At 42.2% G+C, this 23517-nt stretch overlaps 4 protein-coding genes across 4 annotated transcripts; all 4 read right to left on the bottom strand.

Annotated features, from left to right (window-relative positions):
* Positions 1-4975: 4975 nt before the first annotated feature.
* On the bottom strand, positions 4976-11910 carry LOC307270685 (uncharacterized protein; the record flags this gene model as incomplete). Its single annotated transcript, XM_080054571.1, has 5 exons — positions 4976-5046; positions 5216-5280; positions 5441-6528; positions 11714-11775; positions 11896-11910. The coding sequence occupies 3 exons, from the start codon at positions 11908-11910 to the stop codon at positions 5499-5501; spliced, it is 1107 nt and encodes a 368-aa protein (XP_079910697.1). The 3' UTR covers positions 4976-5046; positions 5216-5280; positions 5441-5498.
* On the bottom strand, positions 11720-13490 carry LOC307270687 (uncharacterized protein; the record flags this gene model as incomplete). The annotated part of the gene is made up of 4 exons (XM_080054572.1): positions 11720-11775; positions 11896-12959; positions 13294-13355; positions 13476-13490. The coding sequence occupies 3 exons, from the start codon at positions 13488-13490 to the stop codon at positions 11972-11974; spliced, it is 1065 nt and encodes a 354-aa protein (XP_079910698.1). The 3' UTR covers positions 11720-11775; positions 11896-11971.
* LOC307270688 (uncharacterized protein) lies at positions 13300-15070 on the bottom strand (the record flags this gene model as incomplete). The annotated part of the gene is made up of 4 exons (XM_080054573.1): positions 13300-13355; positions 13476-14539; positions 14874-14935; positions 15056-15070. 3 exons carry the CDS (start codon positions 15068-15070, stop codon positions 13552-13554), a joined length of 1065 nt encoding a protein of 354 aa, XP_079910699.1. The 3' UTR covers positions 13300-13355; positions 13476-13551.
* A 2203-nt stretch (positions 15071-17273) lies between these two features.
* On the bottom strand, positions 17274-19859 carry LOC307270697 (uncharacterized protein). The gene is made up of 3 exons (XM_080054583.1): positions 19765-19859; positions 17952-18011; positions 17274-17700 (listed from the first exon to the last, which is right to left on the bottom strand). The coding sequence occupies exons 2-3, from the start codon at positions 17981-17983 to the stop codon at positions 17412-17414; spliced, it is 321 nt and encodes a 106-aa protein (XP_079910709.1). The 5' UTR covers positions 17984-18011; positions 19765-19859; the 3' UTR covers positions 17274-17411.
* Between the last annotated feature and the right edge of the window lie 3658 nt (positions 19860-23517).

The raw sequence follows: 23517 nt of genomic DNA on the forward strand, positions 1-23517 counted from the left end.
AAGACTCAAAGATGACCCAGGTAAAGATTAAACAGTGTAGAAGGAAATACTCACATCCTTTACTGAAGTAAAAGTATAAATACCAAACTGTTAAATTACTCTATTACAAGTAAAAGTTTTGCATTGAAATTTTAACAGGAAAAGCTATATGAAACATTCTCTGCATATTTTCATTAAAAATCACACTAAAATAGTCAAAAGATAATAAATTTGGGTCTGTTAAGTTATCAATTAATAATAACAAGATATATCACAAAAGATCACAATCAATGACAATTATCACAAGCAGATAAGATGAGGATAGTCTGAATGTAGGTTGACTTCAGCTTGCTGCCAGATGAAGGGCCACACCGTTGCTCTTTCACGTAGAGACCAGGGAGACCAGAGGCACACATTCATTCCTCCATGTTAACCTGGAAGAGGACAAAGAGACAACCACTGAGTCAAACAATACAGAAAGAGTCAGATAAAAGTAATGCACTAGGCAATCAATATTTTTTTTTCTCCAAAAATAACGTTTGGAATAAAGGAAGAAGTTTACAGCAAAAATTGTATATTTATTTTTGAGTTAATCCAGATGTAAATATGCATATATTTACATCTGCATTAACTCACACAGTATGATAACCGTCATAATATCCACGGATAACACAGCTGAAGAAACACAGCCACAATTGTATATTTAATTTGAGTTTATACGACTGTTATAAAAAAAAATAACCATTGTTTTATCCGCGGAACGGAGCCGGTTTTACGAATGCACATTATCATCTTCATCTATAAACATTATTGAGCGCAAACTTGTGAGCATATATTTTGTCACAAAAGTGTTCCTATGCCATAGGTTTAACCCATAGATAGTAAAAGGTTTAACTGGACCGATCAGCCCAACTTTTGTTTCTGAACCGTTACCATTACGTGCCCAGGTCTGACCATAGACTGTCGTTAGCAGCATGGAGCCTTGAACAAACCTCGGGCCCGGGCAAAGACACACCGGCTCCACAAGCATGCAGCCAACATGATTTATGATATGATTTAAACCGATATTCCACACGTATTCAACAAAGTACCATGCCCATAAACTGTAAAACAGCGACCCTCACGGTCCAAACACCGCCCGAACCCTCCTGGTGCTCAAGTCATGGTAGTGGCTATTTATTTAGCTGGCATAACAGATCTAACACTGTCACTGTGACACTCGCGAAACTAACAGCTTTTAATTTGTTCTATAGGCTACAGTGTACGGTTGTAACATAACAATAATAATTGTAAATACAGTGTTACTCACCGAAAAAACTGTCAACCACAGTCCTTAATCCATCGTTGGTACAGTTTACCAAAGAACAAGACGGCTTGGCCACAAGCAGCACACGAATGGAGGAATGAACGCACTGCTGTCGACTGAGTTAGCATGCTAACCCTTACAACTAGCCTTCGAGGTTGAGTGAGGGACAGAGGCTAGCTGTCAATCAAGAGGCCGCGCCCCTAAAATTCATATATTTTCACCTCCAATTGAATAAAAACTAGCCTGCTAGAAAAAAATTCACCCCCCTCAGAGTTGTCATGGAGATATGAACTAAACATACAGACTAGAATGGTTTTTCAATCCAGGCCTGAAATAGGTTTAATAATGCAAAACGAAATAATAGTGAAAACGGCATGTTTAACATTGGAGTCAATGAGAAATGGCTGTCTTCTGCATACAGCCCCCAGTGGCACTTCCTGGTTACTACAGTTGTGGTCACTTCCTTATTGGATTCTGGTAAAAATCGCTGAGGTTGGGGCTTGGGGACAACGGGCGGAGAGCTGTCACTCAAGAGATCGCGCCAATACATTTTAACCTCCAAAAGAATAAAAACTAGCGTGGTCCAAAAAAAATCACCCCCCTCAGTGTTGTCTTGGAGATATGACCTAAACATACAGACTAAAATGGTTTTGTGGACCAGGCTGTAAATAGGTTTAATAAGACTTTGAAAACGGCCTGTCTAACAAGTGAGTCAAAGAAAAATTGCTCAGTCTTAGTACCACCCCCCCAGTGGCACTTCCGGTTACTACAGTTGTGGTCACTTCCTTATTGGATGCTGGTAAAAATCGCTGAGGTTGGGGCTTGCTTTAGACTTGCTGCCAACACAAACATTCCTCAGTACTTGATCGTGACTCTACATCCTTTTGTCGTACATATTGCGCTGGTTTCTTTTTATAGCTTTCATTTGTGCTTTTCCAACGTCACTACCTTTTTTAGGGTTAGATCCACACATTGCATCAGGCTGAAAGTGTTCGGCTGGAGCTGTTGACGTATGTACGTAAAATATTACATCACAAATCCGAGTAGTTCACAAGCAGTGGTCCAACGTTTCCAAAGGTAGTGGCTTAGAAGGCGGCGCATGACATACTGTCATGGTCTTTCTTTGTCTTGTCTTGTTTTGGTGTTACCCGCGTTTCCTGTTTTGTTTTGGTATGTCTGTCTTGTTCCTCCCCATGTCCTGTCAAGTTTCCCTGCTGTGTGATTACTGCTCCCTCCCCTAATGTGTTACACCTGTGTCTCGTTGTGTGTGTATATATACTCCTTGTGTTCCTTTGTTCCTTGTCTGTGCATTATCGTTTTTCGTGTCAGTGTCGGTGAGTCCTTGTCTTGTGTGTTCCCTCTGTTCCCTGCTTTACTTTTGTTGCCTGGACTTTTGGACTTTTTGCATTTTTTCCTGGTGGCCCTTTATGTTGTATTTTTTGGAGCTAAATAAATGAAACTTTTCTTGATACGTCTTGCGTTTGGGTCCTACTTGCCTGCCTGTCTGCCACACCGTAACACATACGTCACAACCAAATGTTATGCGATTAGTTGGCAGATCCAGACTGGCACCTTCTGTACAAATGAAATTAAGTACGATGGTCTCGTAGGACCAGGCTAGAAAAACATCACAAGTCTTCAAAGTTTTTTTTTTATTGTGGTCATAGTAAAGTTTCACACATAAATTATACAAACTACAAAATATACATTAACTATTAGTAAAACTCTTTATATTGTTTCAGGGATGTGCAGCCACTTTGAGCTGCATTTGTTAAGTATAGCGAATGGGTCACTCACTAGAAATAAAGATTGACAAGGTGAACTGGGGCACAAAGTACATATATAATAATTAATTTTTTTTAAGTTTGGCTTGTATTGCTCATGTGACAAAATAATTGTCCTCTTGGTTGGAACTTCCTCCATAGCATTGGTTTATTTGTGGCCCAACTTACTCAATAACATCTTACTGAATTATCCTTATAAACGAGTATTACGATCAGAACACAGCATTTCAGTGCTGTGTAATAATTTATTTAAAGGCTCTTGATCCTATATACAATATACTGTTCTGCTGTATGTCTGTTATGTCGTATTGCTATGCTATGTTATCAAATTAAACTTAAACATCACTTTGAAAAGATATTTTGAGTTTAATCAAAGCAACTGCATTTTGATAGATATTTGCTGATACAAAAACACAACAGTGGTAAGTGATTTCGCAGTTCGTGAAAAAGACTTAACAATAAATTATTGGTAACTAAGCGCTCAGCCAAGTAATATGCTGTTGTACAGTGTGATTATATTGTTTGGCTTAATATTACACTTATGATTAAATGGACAAGGTGCTAAAAGTAGGCTGTGTCATTCTGTCTGCCCAGGATACTGCACTTCCCACACGGTAACATGTTCAGTTCACCAGATGTCTTAACGTGTCAAAACAGTGCAAGGCTGAGTTTGATAGATAAATAGTTCCTCTCAAGCTGCTCAAATCATTAAGCCTGCATTTAGGATTGATCAAAGCCAAATCAGCACAGCTGGTTTGATAGCAACCATGACAACAGTCCAAGGCAGGATGCGGTGACAAGACTGATCTTGTGGCTTACCCCACTTGAAGCTGTAAAAGAGGAAAAAGGAAACAAAACTTTAGTTTAACAAAAAGCTACTTTGTGCTGCAACAATTGAAATATTTGATTAAGTATATGTTTGATGCTTACTTTCACCATTGATGAGTATGGAGCTGCCTTCAATGTCAAAGCCGGTGACGTTTGAAGATGCAATGATCAAAACATTTGCAATCTGAGTTCCAGAAGGAATTGTTGTAGTTGTATCAAATTCAGCGTTTGCATCTGTGATAATTGATCCATTTCTGCAGAAGGAGAAACAAAAAGATTTAAATTGTCAGATTTAGTCCAATTATCTCAAATTGTGACACGATAAGTCTTGAAATATTACCTGAATCGCACCACTCTAAAGGACCTAAATGAAGTGAATTCTGAACGGAAGAAAGTTCCAAGCTGCAAACAACATAAAGCATGTGTTATTTTACCATAGAAATCTTTGTGTAGGCGTTTGAAATCTCGAAAAAAATAAACAAAGTAGGTTTACCAGCAGATTTTTTTCTAAGGGTGAGACTCACCTGTGTTTCAATCATTGTAGCTCGATTTCTAAAAGCTGTGGATGATGGATTCAGCAAGTCAGCTGTGAATGTGGCTTGAACAGATCTGAAGGACACCCTTTGTGTTATGGTTGCTACAGTTGTTGTAGTGGTAGTAATTGTTGTGGGGGCTGCTGTAGTCCTTGTTGGGGAAGCAGTTGTTGTGGGGGCAGCAGTTGTTGTAGTTGGGGCCAAAGTTGTTGTGGTTGGGGCCAAAGTTGTTGTGGTTGGGGCCAAAGTTGACGTTGTTGGAACAGCAGTTGATGCAGTACTTATAGGAGCGACAGTTGTACCTGGATCAGGTACTGGACCTGTTGCAAAAAAAAATGGTTAAGAAAATGTAAAAATAAACAGCATGAGAAACTGATTTTTCAAGTATTTTACAAACTAGAGTGAAACATTGTCTTGTGAATACTTACCCTCTATTTTGATTTGATTGATACCTATATCCACACTTAAGTTACTTGTAGTGTTAACAGCATCAATTAAGGTTTGAGCGACAACACTATTCATTGGGAGCTCATCAGTGGGAGTAGTATTAACAAACATAACACCCACATCTGCCTCAATCATATCATCCACTCTTTGGCGTCCACCTGGAAACCGCCTGTTTCATGAAACCAAATTGGAAAAGCGTTAATGTTAAAAAGGATATTGTCAGAGTTTCACGACTGCATATGGCACAATCATCATTAAAATATATTGATATATTTAGGGCCTTTTAATCATGCATAATAAGCTTAATAAGGAAGAAAAAGTTAAACAAATGTTTTTACCTGAAACGTCTCACAAAGCACCTTTCAAACAGACTACCAAATCGCGTTCTGTATATCATATTGTACTGTAAAAGAAGAAAGACCTTCAGTAAAAATTAACAGGATAGCCGGAAATTTCACAGAAAGTAATTTTTGGCTTATCAGATTTGTTACTCAGCTAAAGCATTCTGTCATCATTTACGACACTGAAGCCAATTAAATATTTGTTCAGAATGAAAAACTCACCAATTCTATAATTCTTTGTGCAAGATTTATGAATACTGCGGATTGTCGGTCATTGTGGTCATTTGTAAAGGTTTCTCGTACTACTGCTGTTACAATATAAACAGGGACTAAAATGGCAGTGGTTCTCATTGTTGGGGCTGCAGTTGTTGTATTTGGGGCTGCGGTTGTAGTTGTGGTTGGTGCAACAGTTGTTGTAGTTGGAGATGCAGTTGTTGTTGTTGGGGCTGCAGTTGTGGGGGCAGCAGTTGTTGTAGTGAGGGCAGCAGTTGTTGTAGTTGGAGCTGCTGTTGTTGTTGTGGGGCCAGCAGTTGTTGTAGTTGGATCTGCTGTTGTTGCAGTTGGAGCTGCAGTAGTTGTAGTTGGTGCTGCAGTTGTTGTTGTGGGGGCAGCAGTTGTTGCTGCGGTTGTTGTTGTCAGGGCTGCAGTTGTTGTAGTTGGAGCTGCGGTTGTTGTTGTCGGGGCTGCAGTTGTTGTTGTGGGGGCAGCGGTTGTTGTAGTTGGAGCTGCTGTTGTTGTGGGGGCAGCAGTTGTTGTAGTTGGGGCGGCAGTTGTTGTTGTTGGGGAAGCAGTGGTTGTAGTTGGAGCTGCAGTAGTTGTAGTTGGAGCTGCTGTTGTTGTAGTTGGTGCAACAGTTGTTGTAGTTGGAGCTGCAGTTGTTGTTGTCGGGGCTGCAGTTGTTGTTGTGGGGGCAGTAGTTGTTGTAGTTGGGGCAGTAGTTGTTGTAGTTGGTGCAGCAGTTGTGGTAGTTGGGGCAGCAGTTGTTGTAGTTGGAGCTGCAGTTGTTGTTGTTGGGGCGGCAGTTGTTGTTGTAGGGGCTGTTGTTGTTGTTGTTGTGGGGGTAGTAGTAGTTGTAGTTGGGGCAGCAGTAGTTGTAGTTGGACCTGCAGTTGTTGTAGTTTGTGCAGCAGTTGTTCTTGTTGGGGCAGTAGTTGTTGTAGTTGGAGCTGGCGTAGTTGTAGTTGGAGCTGCAGTTGTTGTTGTTGGGGCTGCAGTTGTTGTGGGGGCAGCAGTTGTTGTAGTTGGAGCTGCTGTTGTTGTTGTGGGGGCGGCAGTTGTTGTAGTTGGAGTTGCGGTTGTTGTTGATGGGGCTTCAGTTGTTGTGGGGTTAGCAGTAGTTGTAGTTGGTGCTACAGTTGTTGTTGTGGGGGCTGCAGTTGTTGTGGGGGCAGCAGTTGTTGTAGTGGGGGCAGCAGTTGTTGTAGTTGGAGCTGCTGTTGTTGTTGTGGGGGCAGCGGTTGTTGTAGTTGGATCTGCTGTTGTTGTAGTTGGAGCTGCTGTTGTTGTGGTTGGTGCAACAGTTGTTGTAGTTGGAGCTGCAGTTGTTGTTGTTGTTGGGGCTGCAGTTGTTGTGGGGGCAGCAGTTGTTGTAGTTGGAGCTGCTGTTGTTGTTGTGGGGCCAGCAGTTGTTGTAGTTGGATCTGCTGTTGTTGCAATTGGAGCTGCTGTTGTTGTGGTTGGTGCAACAGTTGTTGTAGTTGGAGCTGCAGTTGTTGTTGTGGGGGCAGCAGTTGTTGTTGTAGTTGGTGCTGCGGTTGTTGTTGTCAGGGCTGCAGTTGTTGTAGTTGGAGCTGCGGTTGTTGTTGTCGGGGCTGCAGTTGTTGTTGTGGGGGCAGCGGTTGTTGTAGTTGGAGCTGCTGTTGTTGTGGGGGCAGCAGTTGTTGTAGTTGGGGCGGCAGTTGTTGTTGTTGGGGAAGCAGTGATTGTAGTTGGAGCTGCAGTAGTTGTGGTTGGAGCTGCTGTTGTTGTAGTTGGTGCAACAGTTGTTGTAGTTGGAGCTGCAGTTGTTGTTGTCGGGGCTGCAGTTGTTGTTGTGGGGGCAGTAGTTGTTGTAGCTGGGGCAGTAGTTGTTGTAGTTGGAGCTGCAGTTCTTGTTGTTGGGGCGGCAGTTGTTGTTGTGGGGGCAGCTGTTGTTGTTGTTGTTGTGGGGGTAGTAGTAGTTGTAGTTGGGGCAGTAGTTGTTGTAGTTGGACCTGGCGTAGTTGTAGTTGGAGCTACAGTTGTTGTTGTTGGGGCTGCAGTTGTTGTGGGGGCAGCAGTTGTTGTAGTTGGAGCTGCTGTTGTTGTTGTGGGGGCAGCAGTTGTTGTAGTTGGAGCTGCAATTGTTGTTGTGGGGGCGGCAGTTGTTGTAGTTGGAGTTGCGGTTGTTGTTGATGGGGCTTCAGTTGTTGTGGGGGCAGCAGTAGTTGTAGTTGGTGCTACAGTTGTTGTTGTGGGGGCTGCAGTTGTTGTGGGGGCAGCAGTTGTTGTAGTGGGGGCAGCAGTTGTTGTAGTTGGAGCTGCTGTTGTTGTTGTGGGGGCAGCGGTTGTTGTAGTTGGATCTGCTGTTTTTGTAGTTGGAGCTGCTGTTGTTGTGGTTGGTGCAACAGTTGTTGTAGTTGGAGCTGCAGTTGTTGTTGTTGTTGGGTCTGCAGTTGTTGTGGGGGCAGCAGTTGTTGTAGTGAGGGCAGCAGTTGTTGTAGTTGGAGCTGCTGTTGTTGTTGTGGGGCCAGCAGTTGTTGTAGTTGGATCTGCTGTTGTTGCAGTTGGAGCTGCTGTTGTTGTGGTTGGTGCAACAGTTGTTGTAGTTGGAGCTGCAGTTGTTGTTGTGGGGGCAGCAGTTGTTGTAGTTGGTGCAGCGGTTGTTGTTGTTGTCAGGGCTAAAGTTGTTGTAGTTGGAGCTGCGGTTGTTGTTGTCGGGGCTGCAGTTGTTGTTGTGGGGGCAGCAGTTGTTGTAGTTGGGGCGGCAGTTGTTGTTGTTGGGGAAGCAGTGGTTGTAGTTGGAGCTACAGTAGTTGTAGTTGGAGCTGCTGTTGTTGTAGTTGGTGCAACAGTTGTTGTAGTTGGAGCTGCAGTTGTTGTTGTCGGGGCTGCAGTTGTTGTTGTGGGGGCGGCAGTTGTTGTAGTTGGAGCTGCGGTTGTTGTTGTCGGGGCTGCAGTTGTTGTGGCGGTGGAGGTTGTTGTAGTTGGAGCTGCGGTTGTTGTTGGGGCTGCAGTTGTTGTTGTGGGGGCAGTAGTTGTTGTAGTTGGTGCAGCAGTTGTTGTAGTTGGGGATGCAGTTGTGGTAGTTGGGGCAGCAGTTGTTGTAGTTTGGGCAGCAGTAGTTGCAGTTGGGGCTGCTGTTGTTGTAGTTGGTGCAACAGTTGTTGTAGTTGGAGCTGCAGTTGTTGTTGTTGGGGCAGCAGTTATTGTTGTGGGGGCAGCTGTTGTTGTTGTTGTGGGCGCAGTAGTAGTTGTAGTTGGGGCAACAGTAGTTGTAGTTGGACCTGCAGTTGTTGTAGTTTGTGCAGCAGTTGTTCTTGTTGGGGCAGTAGTTGTAGTTGGAGCTGGCGTAGTTGTAGTTGGAGCTGCAGTTGTTGTTGTTGGGGCTGCAGTTGTTGTGGGGGCTGCAGTTGTTGTAGTTGGAGCTGCTGTTGTTGTTGTGGGGGCAGCAGTTGTTGTAGTTGGAGCTGCTGTTGTTGTGGGGAAAGCAGTTGTTGTAGTTGGGGCTGCAGTTGTTGTTGGGGAAGCAGTGGTTGTAGTTGGAGCTGCAGTAGATGTAGTTGGAGCTGCTGTTGTTGTGGTTGGTGCAGCAGTAGTTGTAGTTGTAGTTGGGGCTACAGTTGTTGTTGCAGGGGTGGCAGCTGTTGTAGTTGGAGCTGGAAACAAAAAGGAAACAAAACTTTAGTTTAACAAAAAGCTACTTTGTGCTGCATCAATTGAAATATTTGATTAAGTATATGTTTGATGCTTACTTTCACCATTGATGAGTATGGAGCTGCCTTCAATGTCAAAGCCGGTGACGTTTGAAGATGCAATGATCAAAACATTTGCAATCTGAGTTTCAGAAGGAATTGTTGTAGTTGTATCAAATTCAGCGTTTGCATCTGTGATAATTGATCCATTTCTGCAGAAGGAGAAACAAAAAGATTTAAAGTATCAGATTTAGCCCAATTATCTCAAATTGTGACACGATAAGTCTTGAAATATTACCTGAATTGCACCACTCTAAAGGACCTAAATGAAGGGAATTCTGTACGGAAGAAAGCTCCAAGCTGCAAAAACATTAAGCATGTGTTATTTTACCATAGAAATTTTTGTGTGGGCGCTTGGAAACTCGAAAAAAATAAACAAAGTAGGTTTACCAGCAGATTTTTTTCTAAGGGTTAGACTCACCTGTGTTTCTATCATTGAAGCTCGATTTCTAAAAGCTGTTGATGATTGATTCAGCAGGTCAGATGTAATTGTGGCTTGAACAGATCTGAAGGACACCCTTTGTGTTATGGTTGGTACAGTTGTTGTAGTTGGTGCAGCAGTTGTTGTTGTTGGGGCAGCAGTTGTTGTTGTTGTGGGGGCGGCAGTTGTTGCAGTTGAAGCTGCGGTTGTTGTTGTTGGGGCTACAGTTGTTGTTGTGGGGGCAGTAGTTGTTGTAGTTGGGGCAGTAGTTGTTGTAGTTGGTGCTACAGTTGTTGTTGTTGGGGCTGCAGTTGTTGTGGGGGCAGCAGTTGTTGTAGTGGGGGCAGCTGTTGTTGTAGTTGGAGCTGCTGCTGTTGTGGGGGCAGCGGTTGTTGTAGTTGGATCTGCTGTTGTTGTAGTTGGAGCTGCTGTTGTTGTGGTTGGTGCAACAGTTGTTGTAGTTGGAGCTGCAGTTGTTGTTGTTGGGGCTGCAGTTGTTGTGGGGGTAGCAGTTGTTGTAGTGAGGGCAGCAGTTGTTGTAGTTGGAGCTGCTGTTGTTGTTGTGGGGGCAGAAGTTGTTGTAGTTGGATCTGCTGTTGTTGCAGTTGGAGCTGCTGTTGTTGTGGTTGGTGCAACAGTTGTTGTAGTTGGAGCTGCAGTTGTTGTTGTGGGGGCGGCAGTTGTTGTTGTGGGGGCTAAAGTAGTTGTAGTTGGAGCTGCAGTTGTTGTTGTGGGGGCTGCAGTAGTTGTAGTTGGAGCTGCAGTTGTTGTAGTTGGTGCAGTGGTTGTTGTAGTTGGGGCTGCAGTTGTTGTAGTTGGAGCTGCTGTTGTTGTAGTTGGTGCAGAGGTTGTTGTAGTTGGGGTTGCAGTTGTTGTAGTTGGTGCAGCTGTTGTTGTGGTTGGGGCTGCTGTTGTTGTAGTTGGTGATGCAGTTGTTGTAGTTGGGGCTACAGTTGTTGTTGTGGGGGCAGCGGTTGTAGATGGTGCAGTGGTTGTTGTTGTGGGGGCTGCAGTTGTTGTTGTGGGGGCAGCAGTTGTTGTAGTTGGAGCTGCAGTTGTTGTAGTTGGAGCTGCAGTTGTTGTAGTTGGAGCAGCAGTAGTTGTAGTTGTAGTTGGGGCTACAGTTGTTGTTGTGGGTGCAGCGGTTGTTGTAGTTTGGGCTACAGTTGTTGTAGTTGGAGCTGCAGTTGTTGTAGTTGGTGCTGTAGTTGTTGTGGGGGCGGTAGTTGTTGTTGTGGGGGCTGCAGTAGTTGAAGCTGCAATTGTTGTAGTTGGGGCTGCAGTAGTTGTAGTTGGAGCTGCAGTTGTTGTAGTTGGTGCTGCAGTTGTTGTTGTGTGGTCGGTAGTTGTTGTTGTGGGGGCTGCAGTAGTTGTAGTTGAAGCTGCAATTGTTGTAGTTGGGGCTGCAGTAGTTGTTGTTGGAGCTGCAGTTGTTGTTGTTGTTGTGGGGGCGGCAGTTGTTGTTGTGGGAGCTGCAGTAGTTGTAGTTGGAGCTGCAGTTGTTGTTGTTGGAGCTGCAGTAGTTGTAGTTGGAGTTGCGGTTGTTGTTGATGGGGCTTCAGTTGTTGTGGGGGCAGCAGTAGTTGTAGTTGGAGCTGCAGCTGTTGTTGTTGGGGCTGCAGTTGTTGTAGTTGGAGCTGCAGTAGTTGTAGTTGGAGCTGCTGTTGTTGTAGTTGGTGCAATAGTTGTTGTAGTTGGAGCTGCAGTTGTTGTTGTGGGGGCGCCAGTTGTTGTAGTTGGAGCTTCGGTTGTTGTTGTCGTCGGGGCTGCAGTTGTTGTTGTGGGGGCGGCAGCTGTTGTAGTTGGAGCTGGAAACAAAAAGGAAACATAACTTTAGTTTAACAAAAAGCTACTTTGTGCTGCAACAATTGAAATATTTGATTAAGTATATGTTTGATGCTTACTTTCACCATTGATGAGTATGGAGCTGCCTTCAATGTCAAAGCCGGTGACATTTGAAGCTGCAATGATCAAAACATTTGCAATCTGAGTTCCAGAAGGAATTGTTGTAGTTGTATCTAATTCAGCGTTTGCATCTGTGATAATTGATCCATTTCTGCAGAAGGAGAAACAAAAAGATTTAAAGTATCAGATTTAGCCCAATTATCTCAAATTGTGACACGATAAGTCTTGAAATATTACCTGAATCGCACCACTCTAAAGGACCTAAATGAAGGGAATTCTGTACGGAAGAAAGCTCCAAGCTGCAAAAACATAAAGCATGTGTTATTTTACCATAGAATTTTTGTGTGGGCGCTTGGAAACTCGAAAAAAATAAACAAAGTAGGTTTACCAGCAGATTTTTTTCTAAGGGTTAGACTCACCTGTGTTTCTATCATTGAAGCTCGATTTCTAAAAGCTGTTGATGATGGATTCAGCAGGTCAGATGTAAATATGTCTTCAACAGATCTGAAGGACACCCTTTGTGTTATGGTTGCTACAGTTGTTGTAGTTGGTGCAGCAGTTGTTGTTGTTGGGGCAGCAGTTGTTGTTGTTGTTGTGGGGGCGGCAGTTGTTGCAGTTGAAGCTGCGGTTGTTGTTGTTGGGGCAGCAGTTGTTGTGGGGGCAGCAGTTGTTGTAGTGGGGGCAGCAGTTGTTGTAGTTGGATCTGCTGTTGTTGTTGTGGGGGCAGCGGTTGTTGTAGTTGGATCTGCTGTTGTTGTGGTTGGTGCAACAGTTGTTGTAGTTGGAGCTGCAGTTGTTGTTGTTGGGGCTGCAGTTGTTGTGGGGGCAGCAGTTGTTGTAGTAAGGGCAGCAGTTGTTGTAGTTGGAGCTGCTGTTGTTGTTGTGGGGGTAGCAGTTGTTGTAGTTGGATCTGCTGTTGTTGCAGTTGGAGCTGCTGTTGTTGTGGTTGGTGCAACAGTTGTTGTAGTTTGAGCTGCAGTTGTTGTTGTGGGGGCGGCAGTTGTTGTTGTGGGGGCTGCAGTAGTTGTAGTTGTAGCTGCAGTGGTTGTTGTCGTGGGGGCTGCAGTAGTTGTAGTTGGAGCTGCTGTTGTTGTAGTTGGTGCAGAGGTTGTTGTAGTTGGGGTTGCAGTTGTTGTAGTTGGTGCAGCTGTTGTTGTGGTTGGGGCTGCTGTTGTTGTAGTTGGTGATGCAGTTGTTGTAGTTGGGGCTACAGTTGTTGTTGTGGGGGCAGCGGTTGTAGTTGTTGCAGTGGTTGTTGTTGTGGGGGCTGCAGCTGTTGTTGTGGGGGCAGCAGTTGTTGTAGTTGGAGCTGCAGTTGTTGTAGTTGGAGCAGCAGTAGTTGTAGTTGTAGTTGGGGCTACAGTTGTTGTTGTGGGGGCAGCGGTTGTTGTAGTTGGGGCTACAGTTATTGTAGTTGGAGCTGCAGTTGTTGTAGTTGGTGCTGTAGTTGTTGTTGTGGGGGCGGTAGTTGTTGTAGTTGGAGCTGGAAACCAAAAGGAAACAAAACTTTAGTTTAACAAAAAGCTACTTTGTGCTGCAACAATTGAAATATTTGATTAAGTATATGTTTGATGCTTACTTTCACCATTGATGAGTATGGAGCTGCCTTCAATGTCAAAGCCGGTGACATTTGAAGCTGCAATGATCAAAACATTTGCAATCTGAGTTCCAGAAGGAATTGTTGTAGTTGTATCTAATTCAGCGTTTGCATCTGTGATAATTGATCCATTTCTGCAGAAGGAGAAACAAAAAGATTTAAAGTATCAGATTTAGCCCAATTATCTCAAATTGTGACACGATAAGTCTTGAAATATTACCTGAATCGCACCACTCTAAAGGACCTAAATGAAGGGAATTCTGTACGGAAGAAAGCTCCAAGCTGCAAAAACATAAAGCATGTGTTATTTTACCATAGAATTTTTGTGTGGGCGCTTGGAAACTCGAAAAAAATAAACAAAGTAGGTTTACCAGCAGATTTTTTTCTAAGGGTTAGACTCACCTGTGTTTCTATCATTGAAGCTCGATTTCTAAAAGCTGTTGATGATGGATTCAGCAGGTCAGATGTAAATATGTCTTCAACAGATCTGAAGGACACCCTTTGTGTTATGGTTGCTACAGTTGTTGTAGTTGGTGCAGCAGTTGTTGTTGTTGGGGCAGCAGTTGTTGTTGTTGTTGTGGGGGCGGCAGTTGTTGCAGTTGAAGCTGCGGTTGTTGTTGTTGGGGCAGCAGTTGTTGTGGGGGCAGCAGTTGTTGTAGTGGGGGCAGCAGTTGTTGTAGTTGGATCTGCTGTTGTTGTTGTGGGGGCAGCGGTTGTTGTAGTTGGATCTGCTGTTGTTGTGGTTGGTGCAACAGTTGTTGTAGTTGGAGCTGCAGTTGTTGTTGTTGGGGCTGCAGTTGTTGTGGGGGCAGCAGTTGTTGTAGTAAGGGCAGCAGTTGTTGTAGTTGGAGCTGCTGTTGTTGTTGTGGGGGTAGCAGTTGTTGTAGTTGGATCTGCTGTTGTTGCAGTTGGAGCTGCTGTTGTTGTGGTTGGTGCAACAGTTGTTGTAGTTTGAGCTGCAGTTGTTGTTGTGGGGGCGGCAGTTGTTGTTGTGGGGGCTGCAGTAGTTGTAGTTGTAGCTGCAGTGGTTGTTGTCGTGGGGGCTGCAGTAGTTGTAGTTGGAGCTGCTGTTGTTGTAGTTGGTGCAGAGGTTGTTGTAGTTGGGGTTGCAGTTGTTGTAGTTGGTGCAGCTGTTGTTGTGGTTGGGGCTGCTGTTGTTGTAGTTGGTGATGCAGTTGTTGTAGTTGGGGCTACAGTTGTTGTTGTGGGGGCAGCGGTTGTAGTTGTTGCAGTGGTTGTTGTTGTGGGGGCTGCAGCTGTTGTTGTGGGGGCAGCAGTTGTTGTAGTTGGAGCTGCAGTTGTTGTAGTTGGAGCAGCAGTAGTTGTAGTTGTAGTTGGGGCTACAGTTGTTGTTGTGGGGGCAGCGGTTGTTGTAGTTGGGGCTACAGTTATTGTAGTTGGAGCTGCAGTTGTTGTAGTTGGTGCTGTAGTTGTTGTTGTGGGGGCGGTAGTTGTTGTAGTTGGAGCTGGAAACCAAAAGGAAACAAAACTTTAGTTTAACAAAAAGCTACTTTGTGCTGCAACAATTGAAATATTTGATTAAGTATATGTTTGATGCTTACTTTCACCATTGATGAGTATGGAGCTGCCTTCAATGTCAAAGCCGGTGACATTTGAAGCTGCAATGATCAAAACATTTGCAATCTGAGTTCCAGAAGGAATTGTTGTAGTTGTATCTAATTCAGCGTTTGCATCTGTGATAATTGATCCATTTCTGCAGAAGGAGAAACAAAAAGATTTAAAGTATCAGATTTAGCCCAATTATCTCAAATTGTGACACGATAAGTCTTGAAATATTACCTGAATCGCACCACTCTAAAGGACCTAAATGAAGGGAATTCTGTACGGAAGAAAGCTCCAAGCTGCAAAAACATAAAGCATGTGTTATTTTACCATAGAATTTTTGTGTGGGCGCTTGGAAACTCGAAAAAAATAAACAAAGTAGGTTTACCAGCAGATTTTTTTCTAAGGGTTAGACTCACCTGTGTTTCTATCATTGAAGCTCGATTTCTAAAAGCTGTTGATGATGGATTCAGCAGGTCAGATGTAAATATGTCTTCAACAGATCTGAAGGACACCCTTTGTGTTATGGTTGCTACAGTTGTTGTAGTTGGTGCAGCAGTTGTTGTTGTTGGGGCAGCAGTTGTTGTTGTTGTTGTGGGGGCGGCAGTTGTTGCAGTTGAAGCTGCGGTTGTTGTTGTTGGGGCAGCAGTTGTTGTGGGGGCAGCAGTTGTTGTAGTGGGGGCAGCAGTTGTTGTAGTTGGATCTGCTGTTGTTGTTGTGGGGGCAGCGGTTGTTGTAGTTGGATCTGCTGTTGTTGTGGTTGGTGCAACAGTTGTTGTAGTTGGAGCTGCAGTTGTTGTTGTTGGGGCTGCAGTTGTTGTGGGGGCAGCAGTTGTTGTAGTAAGGGCAGCAGTTGTTGTAGTTGGAGCTGCTGTTGTTGTTGTGGGGGTAGCAGTTGTTGTAGTTGGATCTGCTGTTGTTGCAGTTGGAGCTGCTGTTGTTGTGGTTGGTGCAACAGTTGTTGTAGTTTGAGCTGCAGTTGTTGTTGTGGGGGCGGCAGTTGTTGTGGGGGCTGCAGTAGTTGTAGTTGTAGCTGCAGTGGTTGTTGTCGTGGGGGCTGCAGTAGTTGTAGTTGGAGCTGCTGTTGTTGTAGTTGGTGCAGAGGTTGTTGTAGTTGGGGTTGCAGTTGTTGTAGTTGGTGCAGCTGTTGTTGTGGTTGGGGCTGCTGTTGTTGTAGTTGGTGATGCAGTTGTTGTAGTTGGGGCTACAGTTGTTGTTGTGGGGGCAGCGGTTGTAGTTGTTGCAGTGGTTGTTGTTGTGGGGGCTGCAGCTGTTGTTGTGGGGGCAGCAGTTGTTGTAGTTGGACCTGCAGTTGTTGTAGTTGGAGCAGCAGTAGTTGTAGTTGTAGTTGAGGCTACAGTTGTTGTTGTGGGGGCAGCGGTTGTTGTAGTTGGGGCTACAGTTATTGTAGTTGGAGCTGCAGTTGTTGTAGTTGGTGCTGTAGTTGTTGTTGTGGGGGCGGTAGTTGTTGTTGTGGGGGCTGCAGTAGTTGTAGTTGAAGCTGCAATTGTTGTAGTTGGTGCAGAGGTTGTTGTAGTTGGGGTTGCAGTTGTTGTAGTTGGTGCAGCTGTTGTTGTATTTGGTGATGCAGTTGTTGTAGTTGGGGCTACAGTTGTTGTTGTGGGGGCAGCGGTTGTAGATGGTGCAGTGGTTGTTGTTGTGGGGGCTGCAGTTGTTGTTGTGGGGGCAGCAGTTGTTGTAGTTGGAGCTGCAGTTGTTGTAGTTGGAGCAGCAGTAGTTGTAGTTGTAGTTGGGGCTACAGTTGTTGTTGTGGGTGCAGCGGTTGTTGTAGTTTGGGCGGTAGTTGTTGTTGTGGGGGCTGCAGTAGTTGAAGCTGCAATTGTTGTAGTTGGGGCTGCAGTAGTTGTAGTTGGAGCTGCAGTTGTTGTAGTTGGTGCTGCAGTTGTTGTTGTGTGGTCGGTAGTTGTTGTTGTGGGGGCTGCAGTAGTTGTAGTTGAAGCTGCAATTGTTGTAGTTGGGGCTGCAGTAGTTGTTGTTGGAGCTGCAGTTGTTGTTGTTGTTGTGGGGGCGGCAGTTGTTGTTGTGGGAGCTGCAGTAGTTGTAGTTGGAGCTGCAGCTGTTGTTGTTGGAGCTGCAGTAGTTGTAGTTGGAGTTGCGGTTGTTGTTGATGGGGCTTCAGTTGTTGTGGGGGCAGCAGTAGTTGTAGTTGGAGCTGCAGTTGTTGTTGTTGGGGCTGCAGTTGTTGTAGTTGGAGCTGCAGTAGTTGTAGTTGGAGCTGCTGTTGTTGTAGTTGGTGCAATAGTTGTTGTAGTTGGAGCTGCAGTTGTTGTTGTGGGGGCGCCAGTTGTTGTAGTTGGTGCTGTAGTTGTTGTTGTGGGGGCGGTAGTTGTTGTTGTGGGGGCTGCAGTAGTTGTAGTTGAAGCTGCAATTGTTGTAGTTGGGGCTGCAGTAGTTGTAGTTGGAGCTGCAGTTGTTTTTGTGGGGGTGGTATTTGTTGTTGTGGGGGCTGCAGTAGTTGTAGTTGAAGCTGCAATTTTTGTAGTTGGGGCTGCAGTTGTTGTAGTTGGTGCTGTAGTTGTTGTTGTGGGGGCTGCAGTAGTTGTAGTTGAAGCTGCAATTTTTGTAGTTGGGGCTGCAGTTGTTGAAGTTGGCGCTGCAGTTGTTGTAGTTGGTGCAGCGGTTGTTGTAGTCGGTGCAGCGGTTGTTGTAGTTGGGACAGCTGTTGTTGTAGTTGGAGTTGTTGTTGTTGGGACAGTAGTTGTCGTCGTGGTAGCAGCAGTTGTTGTCGTCTGGGCAACTATGGTTGTTGTTGGGTCACCGGTTGTCGTAGTTGGGGAAGCAGTTGTCGTTGTCGGGTAAACTGTTGTTGTGGGGGCTGCAGTTGTCGTTTTTGGTGAAGCAGTTGTAGTTGTTGGTGGGGAAGCAGTTGTCGTTGTTGGTGCAACTGTGGTTGTTGTTGGGGCAACTGTTGTTGTAGTTAGGGCTGCGGTTGTGGTTGTTGGGTAAGCAGTTGTGGTTGTTGGGTAAGCAGTTGTCGTTGTCGGGGCAACTGTTGTTGGTGCAGTAGTGTTTGTTATTTGAGCAGTAGTTGTTGCAGCAGCAGCTGTTGTTGTCATATCAGGATTTGTTGTTGCCACAGTGGTTGTAATTGCAGAAAAATTGGTATAAGTTAAATGGGATTTTATAATGATCAATGATTCACTTCTTATGCCACGGCTCACGAAAAAAGAATGTAATACTTAAAGTGTAAACTTTTAAGTTGCTGTTCCAAAATTAAATTAAAATGTTATCCCCTTCACCTTTTCTATTATTTGATATCAATACATATTAAAGGTTGAGCATCACTCAGCTTACCTGTTAAAATCAGGTAAATGGATAATATCCATCTGACACTAATCCTTTCTCGTTTCTGTTCTGTAAAATCAATCAAAACAGAGGATTATTGACAGAAGCAGCTTATCAAACCATTCTGCACAGCAGTTACTAGCAACTAGAATCATTATTTCTTCAAATAAAAAATATTTAGAACAAGAACATTTGTATGCATTGTTTCATTGTTTTGATTACTTCCGTTAATGTGTACATTTAAACAGGTGATTACAAAAATAATTAATGCTTGTGAGTACACAGTATCCAATCTCTTAATGACTGAATACATTAGGAATACTTTTCATTTGTATAAATCAATGTACACAATCTATCCAAAGGAAAACAATATGTACATTTATCTACTATATCTGAAGCATGGGAAACTGAGATGATTCAATATATTGTGTACCATTTGTTTTAATGTGTGTGACAGGAATACAGATGTATAATTAAAACATTAAATTAGATGAAAAGTTTGAAAATGTTGATTTTCTATGGATTTATGCAACATCTCTTTTCATAATAATCTCTACAATTTTTGGAAGATTATCAGCAAATCTAAAACCAAAATCATTGAGGTGAATGGCTATTACATATGGGAAATGCCCATTTCCCCTCACAAGACCTAATTTCAGTCTCCTACAGTTGTTCCAATAAAAGGAAACAGCAAAGACTGTCAGAAGTTGTTAAAATAAGGTGCTTAAAGGTGGAGTCAGCGATTCTGGAGAATTGTCAGGGAGTGGATTGTGAATTTCACGAAAAACGTTCTCCAGAATCGCTAATAAATGTTACCTGTTTCCCACCTCACTAACAAATATCTTTGTTTCCTATATTCATCTTCCATTTTTACTGTCTTCCTTACAATAGGTTAAAGCTGATGGAATATACACGTTCACATGCACTAAGTTAACAAAAAAGATTATTTGCTGAGGAAGGGACAGTGGACACTATATAAGGAAACTGCTCTTTAACAGCACAAGCATCAACCAGGATTAATTGTCTTTGAGCAACGCACTGAAAGTCTATTAGTGCAAGGTTGATACAAGTTCACCCTAAACTGACACTGTAATGATGTATGACAAACAGAAATGCCCAAAAGAATAAAAACTGAATCACATTCTTCGTTAGAATTTAATATTGTAGTGATTTTGTGTTTTTACCTTAAGAGGGGCATTTTACCATAAGATACGATAGGCTACACATGCCATGATAACGGAGATGGGAAGAATTAACTCACTCACAAACACACACACACACACACACACACACACACACACACACACACACACACACACACACACACACACACACACACACACACACACACACACACACACACACACACACACACACACACTCGTTTTTATGGCTATATGTGAGGACACTTACATACAGTCCAACATTACCCACTGAGCATGTTGGACTGCTCCTATGTGATGTGTGTGTGGCATATTGTGTTGTGTTGAATATGTGAACTGTATGCACTGATGTTCTGCACAAATTAAGTTCCTAACAGATAAATAAAGTTAATTGAAATGATTCACTGACCCAAAGCATTCCCTTACCACTTACGTTAACCCATACCATAACCAGTCAAGTCAAGAACCAGTCTAAAAGTCCTCACTTTCTCCAAATTTCCTCACTCATGAGATCTTAAACTCAAATTAGTGCAGATGTTTAAGTACACAAACACACACACACACACACACACACACACACACACACACACACACTCACTCACCACATACACACTGTTAAATATACAAAAGTGTACATAGAGACTTAAATTTGTACTTACGCATAATGGAAGAAAATAAATCCCCTTTCTTCCTGCTTTTTTCAAACTATTTCAGTGTTTTATAGTTCAGTGCAGTTGACTTCGTTGTAATCTTTCCCTCTAATGTGACAGCCTACAACCTATTATTGCCTATTTATGTGATGGGGTAATGACGTGAATCAGATGTTTTACATTTTTCAGAAATGTTGTTAGACCATAGCAAAAACCCAGGTTACTGGATACAGGTTGTCAGCTGACAATCAGTCATTTTTTTTGGCTTAGCACCTTGGCACACTCCCCTTTTTTTCCTGTGAAACAAGCTGCAGGTGCATTCCACCTATGTGAATGTTGTAGGAATTTCCACCAGCGTGACAGTGAATATAAAGAGGTGTTATTAATCTTATCAACTGGTAATGAACAGGAAGAAGAGCAGGAAAGAAATGTGAATCGTACATTCAAACACAAATATTTGACATGATATTTGGAGTTGCTGGTGTAAATTTGTGAATTGATGATACAAACCAGTTGAAATATCAATATGATACAGCATGAAGTCACAACATGTAATAAATGGTGATTATCTTATCTACACTGTGTGCAAAATGTTTAGGCAAATTTTATTTTTGGGGATTAATTTTATTATTGAACAACTACAGTGCTCTCAGTCAATCCAAAATGTTAAAGAACCTAAACCTGAATGTTTACAAAGTAAAAGTTTTGTCTTTTTTACGAGAATATATGTATATATGTTTTGCTATTATTAGGCAACTATTAGGATGCAGAATTATTCTGCAACTAAATAAAAAAACTAACATTTTCCCATCTCACTTGTTTATTTTCATCTGTTAAGGGGAGAATAATAAAACGACTCAAAATTTACAAATAAAAATGTCCGACAGGTCAAAAAAAAAAATCAGTGACCAATATAGCCACCCTTCTTTTCAATAACTGTCACAAGCCTTCCATTCATGGAGTCTGTCAGTTTCTTGATCTGTTGACGATCAACTTTTTGTGCAACAGCAACCACAGCCTCCCAGACACTGTTCACAGAGGTGTATTGATTTCCTTCACTGTAAATATCCCGTTTAAGCAGGGCCCACAGGTTCTCAATAGGGTTTAAGTCAGGTGAGGAAGGGGGTCATGTCATTATTTTTTCATCCTTAAGGCCTTTACTGGCTAGCCATGCAATTGAGTACTTCGATGCATGTGATGGAGCGTTGTCCTGCATAAAAATCATGGTCTTCTTGAAAGATGCAGACTTTTTCCTGTACCACTGCTTGAAGAAAGTATCTTCTAGAAACTGGCAGTAGGTTTGGGAGTTGATTTTGAGGCCATCTTCAACCCGAAAAGGTCCAACTAGCTCATCTTTAAAGGCAAGTATCTTTATTATAAAATATATATAAATAAATAAAAATACTTTTTTATTGAGAACCTGTGGGCCCTGCTTAAACGGGATATTTACAGTGAAGGAAATCAATACACCTCTCGGAACAGTGTCTGGGAGGCTGTGGTTGCTGCTGCACAAAAAGTTGATCGTCAACAGATCAAGAAACTGACAGACTCCATGAATGGAAGGCTTGTGACAGTTATTGAAAAAAAGGATGGCTATATTGGTCACTGATTTATTTTTTTTGACATGTCGGAAATTTTTATTTGTAAATTTTGAGTTGTTTAATTATTCTCACTTTAACAGATGAAAATAAACAAGTGAGATAGGAAAAATTTAGTTTTTTTATTTAGTTGCAGAATAATTCTGCATACTAATAGTTGCCTAATAATAGCAAAACATATATATATATATATATATATATATATATATATATATATATATATATATATATACAGTATATATATTCTCGTAAGAAAGATAAAACCTCACTTTCGTAAACATTCAGGTTTAGGTTCTTTAACATTTTGGACTGTAGCACTGTAGTTGTTCAATAATAAAATTAATCCTCAAAAATACAACTTGCCTAAAAATGTTGCACGTAAGTATTTTGCTTCTAGCCTCAATGTCAGTGGAACATTTAGCAGTTATCAATTGCAGCTTATTGTTGTAGCAAAGAATGTTAACTGGTTTTTGCAGGGTTCACCAAATTAATTTGAGTCTTTTTAAACCTTTTATATACCACACAGAATGCCATTTTATACCAGTTTGAAAATCATGCTGGTGAAAGTATGATGGAAAATCAGAAGGGACAAAAAAATATTTATTACAGACCAATCAGAAAGTAATAAGACTCTAAAATGTTTAAAAGGATTCAATTATTTTGGCATAGGGTTACAAAATTCCAGGAATTTTCAAAGTTGGAAACTTTCCATGGGAATTAACAGGAATGTATGGGAATTAACGGGAATTTGGGAAATTAACGGGAATAAACGGGAATTTACTAAATTCAAAGCAACCCAAATGCACTAAATTCTCCTAACTATGTTATTTCAGTCCTGGCAAACGTTCTAGACAGTAAAAAGCAGTTTTTTCGTCTAAGTTTTAATACATTTATGAACATTTAATTTCAAACCAATTTTTTTTAAAGTTTATTGAGACACTAAACTTGATGTCATATATTGATTTTACTAGACCAGGTTTACAGAGGCTCAAACTGTGATTTTAAATATAGTTGGGGAAAATATATTTTAGCTTGACTAAAACAACCAGATTTTATGCAAGTACACTTGGCAAATTGCACATAGCACACATCCTACTGCATGGGAACTGAGGCCACGCCCCCTACATGCTATGTGCATTCCTCCATCACATGGGGGGGGGGGGCATTTTACTTTATTTATTGAATGGGTGTGGTCAGACAGATGAGTAATATTTTACTCAACATTCATCTGCTTGTTGTTCAGTGAAATTATTGATTGTTCATAAAATAATCAAAACTTGATAAAATTCTTCATACAAATAAATCTGTTCAAATGTAATGTTTTTTAATTGTATTATTTTGCATGGATGCCTGCCTATGACCAAACATAGTTTCCGGTAAAATTTCCGGTAAATTTCCGGAAACTTTCCACCCCTTTGCAACCCTATTTAGGTCACATCAATCTATTCTCAATACCCTATAATGCCAAAGTGAAAACAGAGATTTAGAAATGTTTGCAAATTTATTAAAAAAAAAGTACTGGGTTAAGAAGTTTGTTTGTGTGCAAGCAAGATACTGAGGCCTGTTTCAGGTAGCTGGTTTTGAGACAACCCAGAGTTTGTTCGCTCTGAGTTAGTGGAAACTCTGGGTTTTCCGTTTCAGGTAGCAGGTTCAGCGCAACCAAGAGTCAGTTACTGCGGCAACATACGCCATGGGTCTAACCTGCTCAGTAGGTGGCTACTGAAGTGAGCCCTTCATTCACCATTAAGAAAGGAAACAATGCTGATGTTTTATTGTAATTGACTTCTGTAAATCATAATTATGAGTCAGTATCATAATGACATGAAAAGCTCTCCTAACTACAAAACACCCATTATTACAAGATGATGACAATTTATTTTCTTTGTTAAAAATGCAGTTCACGCCCATGAGTAATAACTGACGTGTAAACTTGTGTGTAATATTGCAAACAGTATGCTTGGATTAGATTATCAAGTTTTCTGTACTCGGGCAGCACGGTCATTACAGTATTATCTACTTTCAGTGGAATTATATTTTAATCTTATCATTCTGCAAAAAAGAAATACACTTTTGAGTAATACTCAGAGTAAACTTTATACACATAATTGACACAAAATAAGACCTTTTGGGTAATATTTGGATTCATTCAGAATCATTTGTAGGT

The sequence above is a fragment of the Ammodytes marinus genome (assembly GCF_949987685.1).
Source record: "Ammodytes marinus genome assembly, contig: scaffold_61, whole genome shotgun sequence".
In the NCBI taxonomy this organism is placed as follows: Eukaryota; Metazoa; Chordata; class Actinopteri; order Uranoscopiformes; family Ammodytidae; genus Ammodytes; species Ammodytes marinus.